The following is a 16,243-nucleotide window of genomic DNA, read 5'->3' as shown; positions in this document are numbered from 1 at the left end:
GCCTTTTTAACCTTCAAAAAAATATATATATATATATAGATTTTATTTATACAGAGAGGGGAAAGGAGGGAGAGAGGGAAACGTCAGTGTGTGGTTGCCTCTCACATGGTCCCAAAGCCTGAACTCAGTATTTAAAACAATTCCTCTTAGTTCTACTTTACTGATTTTACAGATGAGAGTCTAAACTTCTGAAGCACATTATTATAAACATTTGCCCAATGTCACATTATAGAAAGTGAAGTATGTATCCAAACCTGGTTGGACATTTGAACTTGTACTTGAGGCAGAGACCTTTTTTTTTTTTTTGAGATGGGAAGGGAGGCGAGAAACATCAAAGTGTGAGACACACGCTGCCCACTCGGGGACATGGCTCGCAACCCAGGCATGTACCCTGACCAGGAATCGAACTGGTGACCTTTTGGTTTGCAGGCCTGCATTCAATCCACTGAGCCACACCAAACAGTGCAACAATTTGAACTTTTAGTCAAAGGAGAGTTTAAATTCCTTTTCATTTGTGACTGAGTAGACAAGCTAACAGGAGTGTCTCAGTAAGAGATGCCCAACACATAAAGGTGAGAAGCCAAAATGAATGTACAAAGTGATGTTTCCTAGTATTTTCACCTAGTCCAGGGTTTTTACACCGAGGTACTTATTGGGCCTCTTTCTCAAGGTTCCCACCTCAGGTAGAAGCGTGGTAAGTGCCTCAGGCTTGGCAAACAGGCCCTTGGCCTCTAGTTTCTTCTAGTGACTTACAACCAGCTCAGCTGGAGAGCCTATTTCATCTGTAAAACAGGGTCCCAAGTGTCCCACACCCCTTGAATCATCCTTTCCTGGCATTGCCAGTCTCTGCTGGCCAGGTTGTTAGGGGACCTCTCCTCAGTTCCACTAAGAACTGTGGCTCTGGGCCTCCACTCCCCTCCGTGTGGTCCTCATCGGAGAACCAGCTAGAGATTCTCCAACCAAATCCAAATCACAGGGAGGGACTCCGGTTTGTCAAACCACCACTGCAAGGTTCGAGAACCTAAGGTTAGTTCTCAATCCAGGGTAGCCTGTGCCCACCTGGTCAGAGGGGCCTCTGGCCATCACAACTGGTTATGGGGGCGGGTGGTGCAGGTTCTCTAGGTGCCAGCAGAGGCCAGGGATGGTGGGACATCTCTGCCCCTCAGAATGTGAGCTGGGGCCCTCCTGGGAAGCTGTTCAGCAGATCACACTTCACCCTTCGTGAGACTCAGACTAGTGCTCGGGCTGATAACCACAGAGGCGGATTTAGCTTTTATATGTTTGCATTTTCCCACAGCCCCTCACCCACTCGTGTTTCATCTTATGACTGTGCTCCTTTCCCAGACTAATAATACATGCAACAGGCAGACACATGGATTTTTTTTTTGGATTTTTAATGACTGAAACAAAAAAGATCTAAAACCGCAGCTTCTGGAAGAACCATTTGTTCTTGCCGGTCTTGTACCTAGAGAGGAAAAGAGGTCACCAATGAGAAGAGGAATGAAGAGACGAAATCCCCTTCATGGGAATTAGTGACACCATACCCCAACAGCCACCACCAGACCCTAGCTTACCTCTCTTCGAACTTGACCTTGGCCTCCCGTCGGGCCTTGCGTTTCAGAGCAGGGTCCCTGAAGATGTCCTTGTTGACGACAGTTTTGTCCAGGGGGATATCCACAGAGTATCTGGGGGCAACAGAGAGGAGGCAGGATCAGCTCACATGCTACCACATCCTCCTGGGACGCTGAGTGCCAGGATCTGACTCCATGGGAGCGGTAATTAAAAGCTGCCCCAGAGTCCTGATGACAGGCTTGGGAGATCTCCAATATCAGTGGACTCATTTACATAGATTTAAGCCACTGAAAAAGCTCACGCTTCATTCTCAACTCTCCCAACTACTCAGTTTCTTGCTAAGCAGCATCACTTTAACAGAACTGCACTGTGACGGTGGGCGGTGGCTACCATGCTGTCTCACTGCACTCGGTCCTGGTCAGGCTCTGCCAGTGCAGGGTCTGCCTCGAGGAGGGCGGGCCGCATCCCATGCCCGAGTTTGCAGTGGATGGAAACAAGGGAAACAAACCTTTACTCAAGACTGAGAATTTCCCCCACACTGGATGGTTGCAAGGTTGTCTTCTTACCCAGCAAGGCGGACGGACAGGCGGGTAAAGAAAACAGGAACTTTCATTCCCATCCCTGAAATGCTCACCTCGTGGGCATGAGGTGATTGTAGTTATACACTTTCACAAAAGACTTGATCTTAGACCTCTTGGCGATTTTCTTCTTGCCCATGGCGGCTGTCACTTTGCGGGGATAGCGGTCAATGCCAGCCACCAGAGCGTGGCTGTAGGGGCGGTCTGACGTGCCATCGTCGATGTTCTGAAAGAGCAAGAATGACATTTGTTATCAGTTCGGCGCCCACCTAGGCCCTGTGCCAGCTGCAAGCACAGCAGGCATCGAAGGGTCACCCCCGCTCCCAGGTCTCTGAGACCCACCATCCTACAGAAGGAAACCACCCGAAGCAGACAGTGAAGGGCAGTAGGGGTGAGGGCGGGATTCATGCCCACCAGGGAGGATCTGGAAAGGCTCCCAGCAGTCAGAGATTTAAAACAACAGCTAACATTTATGCAGGGCTCGCTCCGCCCCAAGCACTGCCTCTTAGGTCTTGACAATCCTAAACTTCCTCCACCCGGAGGGCTCTGCTGGAAGGGGGTGGAGGGAGGGTCCCCGAACTGGCTGGCTATGCCCAGAGACCGGCCTCAAGCAGGCGGGGGCCGAGGAACCACGAGTGCCCGTGTCCCCCACACACCCAGAACGGCATAACATGCTCAATGGCCATTTGGGGCGTAAATACTTCCTCCTGTTTTTCCCGAATCCCAGCTGCAGCCCTTACTCCCTGCTCGACCTCAGGTGAATCAGTGACCCTCTCCAAACGAATCCCCTATGGTTCCGGCAAGGAACGGACACGAAGACACCTGTCAATCAGTGTGCCAGGCACCGAACAAGCGTTCAGTGAACGCTGGCCGTAATGACTATTTCAGGTCTCCTGCGTACAGGACACGTCCTGATGTGGGTGCCCAATTGAGCTCTTTTGTTTTTATTCTCCACTTCCCTCTTCCAAAAGCTCTCTTCAATCCCTCCTCCACCCGCAATGCTCAAGGGTTCCCGTCCTGAACTAGTTCTTGCATTCCAAGCTCGCCGCCCTCCGAAACCGGCCCGATTCCCGGGAAACACGGGCATACAGGCTCGCGCGGCTGGTACCTTCACGATGACCGCTTTGCGTCCGGAGTAGCGTCCAGCCAGGACCAGCACCACCTTCCCGGGTTTCATAAACTTGCCCATTTCTGCAGAAAGGAAAAAGGGGCCACTGAGAAATTCGCAAGCCCAGGTTGCGTGCGGGGCCGGAGCTTCAGGCTGCGCTTACTGCCGTCCTGGCCCCGGCCCCCGCAGGCCTGCTCACAGGACAGGATTCGCTACGAAACCGCCAGAGACCGAGAAACGGAACGTACTCGGTACCGTCCTACAACTCGACCCCCCAGGCCGCGGATGGCGGTGGATTGGAAGACCCTCCCCTACTCTCCACTCACCGACTGCAGCCACTAGGGCCTAGCGTAGAAAAGAAAGAACCACACTTCCGCTAACCTTTCACCCCGGGGGAGATGTGATCTCACTTCCGGTACGGCCCCGTAAGTCTCGACCCGCCTATTGCGCGTCGCTCAGACTCTGGGTTGTTGGCGGAAGGAGCGCTTAGGGAAAAGCGGGTGCTGGTCTCTTATTTATTCAAATCAAACTTTATCAGCAGATCCACTGGCAGCAAAAAGCCACCGAGTGGCGTCTTTCGCACACGGATGCAAGAGCGTGGAAGGCTAGTATGTATGTTCGCAGGCTTTTGAGTCAGCGGCTCCGCTGCCCCCTTGGTTGTAGTTCTTTTCTCTGGCGCTAGGAGGGGTCCCAGTTTGAGATTTACTGGCCTCCTCTGGAAGAGTCAGGGGACCAAATGGGACATTTTTCAGTGTCCACCTTGTGAACTGTTAGGCCTAAGGAGGGAGAAACGAACATCAGTCAAACAAGGGCATTGTCCCCGACAGCGTCGTGATGTTTAAACGCTCCAGGCTAGAAGAGGCAGTGGAGGAGAAGGACGATGATGGTGATAGCAGCCGCTTACCCTGTGTTAAGGCGAGTTCGTCTTTTTATGTATATTATTTCATTTGACCCTCGTAACAACACTGGGAGATGGGTACTGTTATCTCCATGCTACAGGTGAGGAAACTGTGGCTTAGAGAAATTAATTTGCCCAAAGTCCACAGCTAGTAAGATGGAGCTGGGACACAGACTCAGGCAGTCCTTCTGAGCCTGCCTGTTTACCCTGTCACCATAGTGAGCACCTACTCGGTGCTAGTTAAGTCTAGCCTGTTTAATTCTTGCAGCTCTGCATCTTGCATATTTTCTTCCCATTTAGACTTGAGGAAACTGAGATTCAGAAAGAGTCATTTATCTTTCTGAGGTTGAGCCTAATCAATAGAGTCAAATCTAGGATTGAACTCAGGTCTATTTGGCTCTCAGACGGAATTTCCACTACTTACTGCAAGTGGTTTTAGATGGTTCTTTAGGTGTCTTCTGAGTGCAAAAGAAAAAGAAACCATTTTACAGTTTTTGCTCATCTCAGCATTGAAAAGTCTGTAAGACTGGTCTTGGGCAAGATGTGGGACCAATCAGGTTCGCCAGTTCTCTTCTTGAGGTTCTTCAGGGACCAGTGTTTTCCTGCAGCCCTCAGAACACCATTGCAATGGTTTATGACCCTAATTATGTACTTATATTTCTACATTCAGTTAAAATATTTTCTACTTTAATTTGGAATATGACATTTTAGAGTTGGAAGGGACCTCAGGGGTCACCTACTCAGTCCTCTCAAAGGTGACAGTTCCACAGCAGCAAAGTCACAGAACTGGTCACACAGAGCAAGGTCCCCCCATTCCCAAACCCAGTGCCCTCCCTACTACAACACACTACCCCGTTTGTCCATTTCTACTTGCATGGTCTTCTCCTGGCCTTCTTATCTGCTTCCGCCTCTTGCTGTTGCTCCCTTGGAAATGCAGACCAAACCCTGAAACCTTGTAATTGCCTAGATTCATCTCACACGCACTCTCCCCATCAACTCAGTAACTAAACCCTGTGAATTTTGCCTTATCTTTTAAGTCTTTTTTTTTCTCTCTGTTTCCACCTGCTCCCTAACTGATCCAGCCTCGGTTCTTTTTCTTCTCCAGTCCCTCCGTAAACTTTTATGTGGGTCAGAATTGCTTGGGGTGCTTATTACAGATGCATCTGTAACCCAAAGATTCCAGTTCAGTTCTGGAGCAGGGCCATGTGATATGTATGTCTTAGTTTTGAGAAACTTCTCTAAACCCAGCTCTCAAGTCCACCACTTACCTGCCTGAAATACTTTGTTAGCTCTTTGTACCAAAGTTTGAACACTCCTTTCCTCTAGCATGAGATCCTGACTCCTCCATACCCTTCCTGTACCCCTTGGGTTCCTTCCAGCTCAACTACTCAGCATTCCAAGCGCTTCTGAGCCCTGGGGTCTTCACTCAGGCTGTTGCGTGTGTCTTTATCCTCCTTTGCTGTATCCTCCTAAGCCAGGCAACATCTTATGTACCCTTCAGGACCATTTCGGAATTCTCCCAGGCAGAATTAATCTCCCCCTTTTCTGTGTTCCCTCAGCAATCTAATCTATACTTATCTTTATTATGGAACAAATCTTAGTTGGTTTGGATCAATGGTTCTCAAAGTGCAGTCTCCGGACTAGTAAAGCAGCAAAACCTGGGAACTTACTAGAAATGTGAATTTTCAGGCCCCATTCCAGAGTGACTGGATAAAACAATCTGGGGATGGGACCCCGCAATATGTGTTTTAAAAAGCCACCCAAGTCTCTGTTTGGCTTGGTATCTCCTTAGCTAGATACATGTTCCTTGAAAGCAGGGTGTATGTTTTTCTTCTCTTTCCTCAGCATCTAGCCTGGCCCAGGCAGTTGGTAGGCACTCAATAGTGAATAAATACAGAGCACCTTAGCAATCTTTACTACAGACCCTGCCCTTTCATTGGATACATGCCCATGGCTCTTTTTCACCCTGTACTTGCACATCCTTAGACTGGCTGACTGTTCCTCCTCTCCTCCCTTGTCCTGTCTGCCTCACCCCAAGCCGAGGGCGGAGCTCCGTCCTGTTATAATGCAGATGGTACCAGTGACTGGCGGGCATCTGCCGGGATGCTGGCGGGACTGTCTGTGTCCACACATCTCTGCTTCACGCAGAGCTGGGCAGAGCAAAGACTGTCTGCCCATCTCCCTGCAGCCCAGTTCTTTGGCAGCTGACGTTTCTGGCAGGTATGTGGAAAATACCTTCTCTCCCTTGAAGTGGTGGTAGAGGGAGGGTGTGGACAAAGGAGAGAGAGAAACAAAAGATCTAGAAGCGGCGTGATTCAATGAGGTAATATGATAGTGTGTGAACTGCACTGTAAGATGTGGACTCGGGCAACTTGAATTCAAACCCCAGCTCTCTCTTCATGTAGACCTGGACAGAATATCCCACCTTCTGCAGCAATCCTTCCTCGGCTATAAAATGGAGAGAACAAGGTCCTGCCTTACAGGTCGTGAGAATGACAGCAGGATGGCACAAACAAAAATCCTCCCCGTAATGCTAGCACAACGCCTGAATGTAAACTAGTGTTTGAGGATTAGGAAAAGATAATATTGAGGTGACACAGGGCTCTACGAGTTATTACCCACCCTGATACCCAGACAAATGGGTTTAAAAGTGCCAGTTCCCAAAGTGGTGTGTGTGGTGACGTCTGCCGTGGGGATGGGAGTGTAGGCCTGGGTGAGATGGGGTGATAAAGGGCACTTTTTAGTGAATTTATTCAGGGGGGGAAAAGCCACCAGCAAAGCTGAGTTGATCCAGGGCAGAGGGCAGTAGGGCAGAGGGCAGAGAAAAGGCAGGAAGGCCAGGAGTCAGACGCAGTTCAAGGAAATGATCTCACCCAGATGGGCTGATAACACCCAGACCGACCTACGAACCCAAGCCAAGGATCTCTAAGATCTTTACAGAGAATCTATACAAAATACTAGATTTTATTAGCAACCACAGACATATCATTTTCCACAATATTTCCATTTATTCTGCTTCACACAGGAAAACTAATTCTAATGAATTCTCAACAATACATCTTAAATAATGTTGCTGGAAAAAATTAAGTTAAAATGCACCACCATAACAGTGCAGACATAAAGTGCAGCTGGCAATTTAATACGTGAAACATGCTGAATCAGTAGTGTGGGAGCCCACTGGGTTTTCAAAAAAGTGGTAACACTTTGCCCATCTTTGGTTGGCCCTGGAGCATACGCAGGCCGAGTGGCGAATACGAACTAACACGGCTAACACACGAGGACCGACTCGGACTGCTCTGGAGTCGGTTTTACAGTGTAGCGCTCAGCCCTCCCCTGTCCGTCAGCAGCAGCGTGTCACCGCTCCCACCCCCGCTGCAGCGCATAGCGCACATCAGACCTCCATCATCCATCATCCAGCCCCCAGGACAAAGGGAGTCTCAGCCCAGGAGGGAGTCACTGCTGGTCACTGACGTGTTTTCCCAGCCACTTGACTCGCTGGCAAGGGTCCTCTTGAGAAGTACACCTCTGACACGTCTGCTTCTGAGAAGACTGCCAGCGTCTCGTCAGGAGGTGCACGGAGGAAAGATTACTTGCCACAAACATGGTACAAGGTGACAGCTGTCTTTCCTTATAAACCCTCTCTGAAACCTCACCACCATCATCTGTGCCGTGAGAGGGGACCACCTCATTAGGAACAGACATCAGTTCTTACCTCCGCATGAAAAAGGGCTCATATTAAAATTAACTCGTGGTTAACTCCCTCAGAAACGCTGTTCTCAGAATATTCCCACATGCCTAGTTTTAGAGGCAGCTGCGGAGTGTACATACATAGCCTCTCCCGACCTTGGCTCCCAGCTGGATTTATAGGAACCTCAAGTCAAATGTCTTCCAGGACCAAAAACTCACTCATGTTGTCACTCACCGTCTTTAAGAGAATGGTTAGAGAAACCCGGGTTTTCTAAAAATCAGACCTGTCATCAGAGGTTGCTGCACTGACACTGTGCCAGGACTGATTTCTTTTATATAGGCTCCAATATATGTGCAACAAGCACACTGTGGTTACGCACCAGGAAAGAACCTTTAAATAAGAGAGTCTCAGAATTTCTTTCTGAGATGCCAAGCTGGCAGGGAAAACAGACTTCACAGTCATTTGGCTAGAAAGAACATCTTCAACTGTTCCTCCTGCTCTCTCTGCCTATGAGACTAACCATCTGTCTTTACTGAGCAAGGTGCTGGGGCAGGGCCAGGGCACTCCCATCAAAAGGCATCTTTGATGTTTTTGAGCTGGCGCACAGCCAGGTCGACAGGGAGGCTGAACTTGAGGCTACTAAGGCGACTAAGCAGGTTGAGGGCACTCTCAAAGCCCGTGTGCGCCATGTAGCTCCAGGGCTGGTAGTGCGGCTCGATGAGCGACCCCGACTTGCAGATGAGGTTCACCCAGGACACGAGACGCTGCTCATTCAGGGCCATGCACACCAGGGCCTTCAACTCCGAGTCTGCGCTGCGCTTAAACGGGTCGTGTTCTGTCAGCACCATGTGGATGGCTGTCAGTAGGCTCTGCTTGGGGGTCACAACAGAGCCGCCCGTAACAGGCAGGGCAAAGGACTGGGAGAGCTTCCGGGCTGGGGATTCCACAAACGCACGGCCGTTCTTAGCGTGGTAGTACTTTACAAAGAGCTCCCAGGGATGCATGGCCTCGGGGGCCGAGGAGAAGGCTGGCAGCAGACAAGCAATGGGGGCCATGACGAGGCTCATCCCCGGGGAGGAGGCGTACAGCCCGTGGGCCAGCAGGTCCCTCACGGCCACTGTCAGCTCCTTCCGCACTGCGGTAGTCAGCTCGTCCTTGCCCCCCAGAGAGAGGTCCTGGAGGTTGGCAGAGGTGATGACGTGGTCGTGTGGCTGATGCCTTAAGGCTAGCTGCTTCACTCTGTCTACTGACACCTCCAGCCTCTTCAGTAAGGGGGAGTAGTCCCTGTCGGCCTGGCCCCGTGGCCACAGGCCCTGTGGGATCTGGCCCGTGGCGCAGCCGAACTGGCTGACGGCAAACATCTGGAGCACTGCCAGCGCCCGCCGCATGAGGTGCAGCCCCGTCTCCTGAACTCTCTTCACGTCTTCTGCCTTTGCTGTTTGGAAAGCACAAAGACGCATCAGTTAGGGCCACAGTGACACAGGGGTCCATTCAAGAAGTCACAAGTTGGGATCAAGTCTTGCTTTTGAGCTATGTGTGGGTCCCACGTAAAGCCAAGAGCCAACCAGGATGTCCCTGGGCTTACTTTTTTCAGTTAAGGATACCACTGAACTTCTTTTTTCTGTTGATAACAGTTATCTTGAAATATAATTAATATACCATACAATTCACCCATTTAAAGTGTACAATTCAGTGGTTTTTGTATACTCACAGAGTTGTGTAATCATCATCCCAAAAAGATACCGTGTACCATTAGCGTTTCCCACTCCCCACTTCTTCCCAGCTGCCCTGAGCCCTGGGCAACCACAAATCTACTTTCTGTCTCTACAGAGTTGCCTGATCTGAGAGCTGTACTTACTTTTGCTGTTTCCTGCAGGCAATCTGCTGCTGCCAGTTCTGGTGGAGCCGTTTCCTGTCTTCCCACCGGCCTTGCACTCACAGCGCCCACTGTCTGTCTGCAGTGGGCTTCCCACCTCATCTGGAGTCAGAAGTTACAGAGAGAAGATACTTCTTTAGCCTCTTGATGGCAGATTTTTAAAAAAATTTAACTTACACTGAGAAGGGAGGGAGAGAAACATCAACGTGTGGTTGCCTCTCGTGCGCCCCCTACTGGGGACCTGGCCCACAACCCAGGCATGTGCCCTGACTGGGAATTGAACTGGAGACCCTTTGGTTCACAGCCCATGCTCAATCCTCTGAGCTATGCCAGCCAGGGCAGGGCTTGGTGGCAGATTTTTAAAGGAAGAATATTTACTAATGCCTACTACATGACAAGACTTACACATATATCTTATTTAATTGTGTAGAACAGTGACTGCCATATTATAGTTGGCTCAATAAATATTTGTTGAGTGAAGGAAGCATGAATCATTTCATGGGTGAGGAGGGTGGTTAGGAACCTGCCCAAGGATATGAAGTCAGTAAACGGCAGAGCTGGGATTTAGCTATCTGGTTCTCAAGTCCATGTTCTTTCCACTCTACTATGCTGGCTCCCTTACTAAGTGACCGCATCTCTTAAATAGTACATCAAGACTGGCACCTTTAGGTGTTAGCCCTTATAACACATATAATCACCACAGCGTCTGTCCACCCTCCTCTGACCTTGGATGAAGCTGATGAACATCTCGAGGTCTCGGATCTGAGTCTTCAGCTGCTCAACCAACTGTTCCTTCACTCGGGCCGGGTTCACGATCTGAGCCACAGCTGCGTCCACCCGCTGCCGAAGCTCTTCGGTGGACAGTGCACTGATGTCCTCATTCAGGTTCATGTCCAGTTTCTTTATTAACTCGTCTATGATCACCTATCAAGACCACAAGCAATGAGCACACCCTTTGGAATTTTCAGAGAGAAGATTAGGAAGAAGGAGAATCTTTATTAGCATACCTCCTACACTTAAATAGAAATCAAAGACATTGATAGCTCCCAAATTTGTGAGACAAATGATACAGCTGCTGATCGAGGTAAGGGGACACCTTCTCCTTCTATGCCAGTGACGAGAACCTCGGGTTCCTCTCTGACAGAAACGGCTCCTCTCACTGCAGACGTCCCACCGGGCCAGGCAATCTCCACTCGGGAGACCGACAGTGTGAATAACCCCAAGTGGCTGATGACCCAAAAACCCTCATATCAGCTTCCCCCAAGGTCCCCAAGAGAATAAATACTGGTCTATTCTCTTAGTTTCTGGCCTCTCATCCCTGCTTGTCCTATGCTAGGCAACAAAAGAAAAATCTTTACAAAACATCAAGGTACACTACAGCCAAAATATCCTAGTGACAATGCTAGGGACAATGAAATCTATGTATGTAACGTAACTCCCGCCAGAGAAGCAGCCACATCACAGAGAGACACACATGTAGGAGAAGCTACAGATGTATTTCTTTTCTTTAAATATTTTGTAATTTTTTTTTTTAAAGATTTTATTTATTTATTTTTAGGGAGGGAAGGGAGAGGGGGAGAGAGAGAGAGAAAGAGAGAGGGAGAGAGAGAGAGAGAGAAACATCAATGTGTGGTTGCTGGGGGTTATGGCCTGCAACCCAGGAATGTACCCTAGCTGGGAATCGAACCTGGGACACTTTGGTTCCCAGCCCGCGCTCAATCCACTGAGCTATGCCAGCCAGGGCTTAAATATTTTGTAATTTTTTTAAACTTCATTTATTTTTAGAGAGAGAGGTGGGAGGGAGGGAGAGAGGGAGAGACACTGATGTGTGAGGGAAACAACCAGTTGCCTCTCACAGGCCCCTGACTGGGGACCTGGTCTGCAACCCAGGCATGTTCCCTGACTGGGAATCAAACTAGCAACTTCTTGGTCCACAGGCCGATGCTCAATCCATTGAGCCACACCAGCCAGGGCTGCAGCTGTATTTCTACCAGCAGATTTACCTGTCTACCCAGATGTTGCTCAAATACAGCGTTAAAGTCAGTCTGGATTCCTGGCATATTTATCAACTGGCTTTGGGGGAAAAACGCTATTTTGTATTGTATAATATGCTCAAGTAGAACTGTTTTAATGATCAAATGAAAGTATTAGTTATTATTATATATCACTACTAGTATTATTAATAATAACCAACAAAAAGACTTAGCCCAATCATCGTATTATAAAGCTTTGGAACTTGTGTTTCCATGTGCGAATAAAGACTGGTCCCATGTGATGGTAAAACCTCCCTTTGATTTGGGCCAGTGAAGGGGTTCTCACAAGGCCCTGGGCAAACGACCTAGGGAAGAACGAACACCGGAAGGAGCGAGGTGACCTTGGTGGGGCAGAAGCGCCCCTGACAGCTGCGTACCCGCTGCCTTTCCAAGACCATGGACTGCGGCAGGGAATCGTAGTTGCCCTCCTGGTAGGCGAACGTCTCCAGGTCATCTAGTTGGGTTTTGAGCTGCAGTATCAGCTCCTTCTGCTTCTCCCTTTGGGTCTCCAGACGTTCCCGTTTCTCCTGCTCACTCTAAGACGAGAAGAGACTTAGGTTTATTTCACAGGAAAAGGAAAACTCAGGGCTCATCAAGAAACCTCTAAAGCGAATAATGACTAGCAAAATGTAAAGGGTTTTCAAATAATCCAGGTGAAACATGGAATTTATAAAATAGACTCAAAAATAATAATTTCATACAAGAAAATTTATTAACATTGTGTTTTCTTTAAGAAAGTATGTGTCCCTCATTGGAAACAGCATATGAGTACAAGAGGGCCTTTTGTTGAAATTGCTCCCCCCCACCCCCAAAGGTCCAGTTAGGATCGAGACAATTTATCTTAGACAAGAAAGCCTCCCGGAACTAGCCCGGCTATCCTCCATAGCCAATCACCACAGAGCAACTCCTGAAAATTTTGTGCGGGGAATACGGAGCTAAATTTGTAGAGGAAGGCTTTATAGCTTATACCCAGTTTCTTAAAGATTCAGAGCCCCTCCAATGCATTACAGATGTCTGCATAATCAAAAGAATAAACACAGATACCTGGGGCAATGAAAAAAAATCCAAAGCCCAGTGACGGGGGTGGGAGGAAGGTAATTTTGGTGGTGGTTGTTTTAAATGTTTGATAAGTTACTCTGAGCAGTGACTCTTTTCCCCACTGTTGGCCACCAGGCAGTTTCTGCATTGAAATTATTAATATCCCTTCAGGGTAGTAAGATCTTGCCAATATATACTCAAACACGGGTTCTTCCACACCTTTCTTGAGTATCAAAACAAAGCAAACGCAGCAAATCATGCAGGTATAAGGCTGCATTTTAAATTAGAAATCGACAGGATATTAAATTCAACGTTCAGATGGTACTTACCAAGCCCTCCAGAAGTAAGGCATGAGAGAGAACAAATGGAAAACAACAAATTAACTTTTTGTCCAAGTTATTTAAAAAGCAATGCTCTTGCTTTACCTTTCTTCCACCTGGAAGCAAGCCTTTCCTCAGGACACTCCTCCAGGCCTTCCTGTGTGCTGTGGTGTTTTGTCTGAATCCCGTTCCTTTTCCTGTCTCAATGCAGCCCTGGCTGTTCTTTCTGAGGAGGTTCCCTGATCTCCCCAGGCAGATCTGCTCCTTTCCTCCTCCCTGGGTTCTGTACACACTTCTGCCTTAGCTCAGCTCACATTACAGTTATTTATTTAGGATTCTGTTTCCTCCAGTCTATGCACTCCTTCCAGGGAAAGGCTCTGACTTTGTACCTTCCGGGCCCAGCACAGGGTAAGTGCTCGATACAAATTTAGTTTACGCTACTGAATCAGGCACAGAAGGACACATTCGAAACACAACAGTCCCCCCTTATCAGCGCTTTCACCTTCCGTGGTTTCATTTACCTGCAGTCAACGATGCCTGAAAATATCACACAAGAAATTCCAGAAATAAACAACTCAAAGTTTTCAAACTGTGCACCATTCTGAGAAGCATTATGAAGTCTTGAGCCTGAATCACCCCTTCGCCCAGAGTGTTCGGGCATCCACGCCACACCCACGGCCCGCCCATCAGTTGGCAGCCGTCCTGGCCGTCAGATGGGCTGCTGCGGCACCGCTGCCAGCAACACACTCGTCTGTGCTCGGGCAACCCTCACTTCACTTACTAGTGGCCCAAAGCCCTTCACATAACTGTTATTACAGTATATTGTCATAACTGTTCTACTTTAGTATTAGTTACTGTTGTTAATCTCTCACCATGTCTAATTTATACACTATACTTTATCATAGGTATGTAGATATAGGATAAAACACAGTACATACATTCAGTACTACCCAAGCTATCAGGCATCCATGAGGGGTCTTCAAACGGTATCCCCCTCAGATAATCGGGGACGACCATGACAAACTCCGACTAGAGGAAGTTGTCTAACCAGCGCAAGGAGCAAGAATGGGTAAACTTCCCTTGTGTTTTCATCATACCCCAACTTTATGAAGCCAAGGAAGAAAGAAACCAGTATAAATCCTGATTCCGTTTTCATGAGAATATTTGCTGACTCTATCACTTGCCATAACAGTTCTAGTATGCTATTTACTGGAATGTGAGCAAACGAGTTTAAAAGGATAGAGCAGTGAGATCCAGGGCAAGGCAGGAAATAAAGAAATAATTGATTTCTATGAAGTGAGATAAAATACTGGTTTAAAAAATTAGAAACGGAAAAGAAGTAAATCATTCGGTTCACACGTTTCCCCCACTTTGGCACTACCTGTTCATGTGTCAATATATGCACACGAGATTACAGCTGCTTATTAGGTAGTTTGGAGCACTACACTCCCCCCTCCCTCAAAGCTGTACTGTTTCCAACAGTGAGATGAACAGCCAAAAGAGCAAATCCACAGAGAGCCTTTGGTGCTCTTCACACCCCAGCAGGGCCTGGCCCACAGGAATTTTTTTAATCCCTTCTATTCCTGCAGAGTCTGCCAGGTACGTGGGTGGAACAGTAAACACAGAATTGCATTGGAAACATTTCAGGTTAAAATAATTCAGTATCTGTTACTGATAAGTCTTCTTGGTAAAAAACAATTAAAGTGGGAAGAAAACCATATGTGGGTTGTAGCCTGAAGAATAAAAAGGTAAAGACAAGACAGTGAATGTCTGCAACACTGATCTACAACTGCACACGACCAGAGATTCGGAGACTGTAAGGCAATGCTCCCTCCGTGGGGCACACAGATCCTCCTCACATACCCGAGGCTGGCTAACTGAACGAATCTTGCCAGTTACCAAAGGAACCTCATTTAGGATACCTAGTTATGAAGCAGACTGGGGAAGGAGTTTTGAAATACCAGCATTGGAAAACTCAGGAGTTGTGTAATCAGGGGCTGTGTTTCTTCTTAATTACTTAGATCCTCTGCTATTCACCAAAGCTCTCAATCACACAAGTCTAAAGATGAGAGATTCTGTCGATTCCAGAAAAGCACGGTCAGAGCAGATCTAAATTTCTATGATTTCCATTCACTTGCTCTTCACTAGCCGATTTCCCCAATCCCCAGGGTCGGGGCATTCTATTAGCAAATGTGCCAGGACTTAAGTACCTGGTAAGGTGAGCAGGAGCAGCACTGTTTTGGTAGGGTGCTCTAGTGCCCTCTGAATACCCTCTTTGCCTACTGCTCCTCTGCCCTTCACGCCATCACACCTTCGGTGGACATCTCCCTCCCATGCTTCTCGGTCCTCCTGCCCTTCGGCGGGCTCCGCACACCTGTCTCAACCTTCACGTCCCGGACGCGTATACTCACTCACCTGGACAGGTAGGCTTCTCACCACTACTACCTCCATCAGCAGCAGCATCGTCGCCCCCCACCCAATCCCTCCTAGTCCCACATCCCTCGGGGCCCGGCCCCAGCTGCTCACCTGGTCCTCGCCCCGCAACTGCGGCCGGTTCCCCGGCAGTCCGTCACTCTCGTCGCTGGTGGGATCCTCGGGCCCCCAGTATCCCAGGACATGAGGGCAACCGCGAAAGGCAAAGTCCTCGAGCTCGCGCAGGAGGCGCTGCTGCTCCGCCGGCGCCCCACGCACCACCTGGCGCAAGCGGAACTGCACCTGCGCGAAGTGCGAGGACAGCGCGAGCAGCGCCGAGTCCAGCCGCCGCCGCTCAGCCCGCAGCCGCCGCAGTGTCCGGCCCGGCGAGTCCGGCGGGGAGCCCGGGGTCGCGCCGGGATCCTCGGCAGCCGCCTCTTCCGAGAACGCCGTCGTCCCAGGACCGGCCTCCGCCACCGCCCCCACCGGGGCCCAGCGCACCGCCTCGCACGGTGGCAGTGACTCCTCTTCTTCCTCCTCTTCGTCCTTCACCTTCGGTCCAGCCGCCGCCAGCACCGTTACCGGCTCCTCAGCCACTTCGACAGCCGCCATCTTCCCGGAAACGCCCCGCACGTCAGCCGCGCCCCCTTGCTGCCTTGGCAACGGCGCGTGGGCTGGGAACCCCGAGAGCGAGTGGGCGGGGCTCAGGTGTCACCGAGT

The 16,243-nt window shown here is 49.3% G+C and overlaps 2 protein-coding genes across 5 annotated transcripts; both read right to left on the bottom strand.

Annotated features, from left to right (window-relative positions):
• Positions 1-1,373: 1,373 nt before the first annotated feature.
• On the bottom strand, positions 1,374-3,680 carry RPL27 (ribosomal protein L27). 3 transcript variants are annotated; one of them, XM_045837616.1, is made up of 5 exons: positions 3,585-3,680; positions 3,259-3,341; positions 2,207-2,376; positions 1,575-1,685; positions 1,374-1,465 (listed from the first exon to the last, which is right to left on the bottom strand). In XM_045837616.1, exons 2-5 carry the CDS (start codon positions 3,337-3,339, stop codon positions 1,417-1,419), a joined length of 411 nt encoding a protein of 136 aa, XP_045693572.1. In that variant the 5' UTR covers positions 3,340-3,341; positions 3,585-3,680; the 3' UTR covers positions 1,374-1,416. The 3 variants fall into 3 exon arrangements, with proteins under 3 accessions (XP_045693572.1, XP_045693573.1, XP_045693574.1); XM_045837617.1 differs by lacking the exon at positions 3,585-3,680 and adding an exon at positions 3,507-3,544; XM_045837618.1 differs by lacking the exon at positions 1,374-1,465 and having other exon boundaries at positions 1,571-1,685.
• Positions 3,681-6,491: 2,811 nt separating this feature from the next.
• On the bottom strand, positions 6,492-16,243 carry RUNDC1 (RUN domain containing 1). Of its 2 annotated transcripts, XM_045837608.1 has the most exons (6): positions 15,638-16,243; positions 13,121-13,126; positions 12,131-12,289; positions 10,446-10,644; positions 9,703-9,822; positions 6,492-9,279 (listed from the first exon to the last, which is right to left on the bottom strand). In XM_045837608.1, the coding sequence occupies exons 1-6, from the start codon at positions 16,133-16,135 to the stop codon at positions 8,414-8,416; spliced, it is 1,848 nt and encodes a 615-aa protein (XP_045693564.1). In that variant the 5' UTR covers positions 16,136-16,243; the 3' UTR covers positions 6,492-8,413. The 2 variants fall into 2 exon arrangements, with proteins under 2 accessions (XP_045693564.1, XP_045693565.1); XM_045837609.1 differs by lacking the exon at positions 13,121-13,126 and having other exon boundaries at positions 6,494-9,279.

This window comes from Phyllostomus hastatus, unplaced genomic scaffold (genome assembly GCF_019186645.2).
Source record: "Phyllostomus hastatus isolate PE091 unplaced genomic scaffold, TTU_PhHast_1.1 phas_contig_210, whole genome shotgun sequence".
In the NCBI taxonomy this organism is placed as follows: Eukaryota; Metazoa; Chordata; class Mammalia; order Chiroptera; family Phyllostomidae; genus Phyllostomus; species Phyllostomus hastatus.
This window is presented reverse-complemented; position numbering and strand designations above follow the sequence as displayed.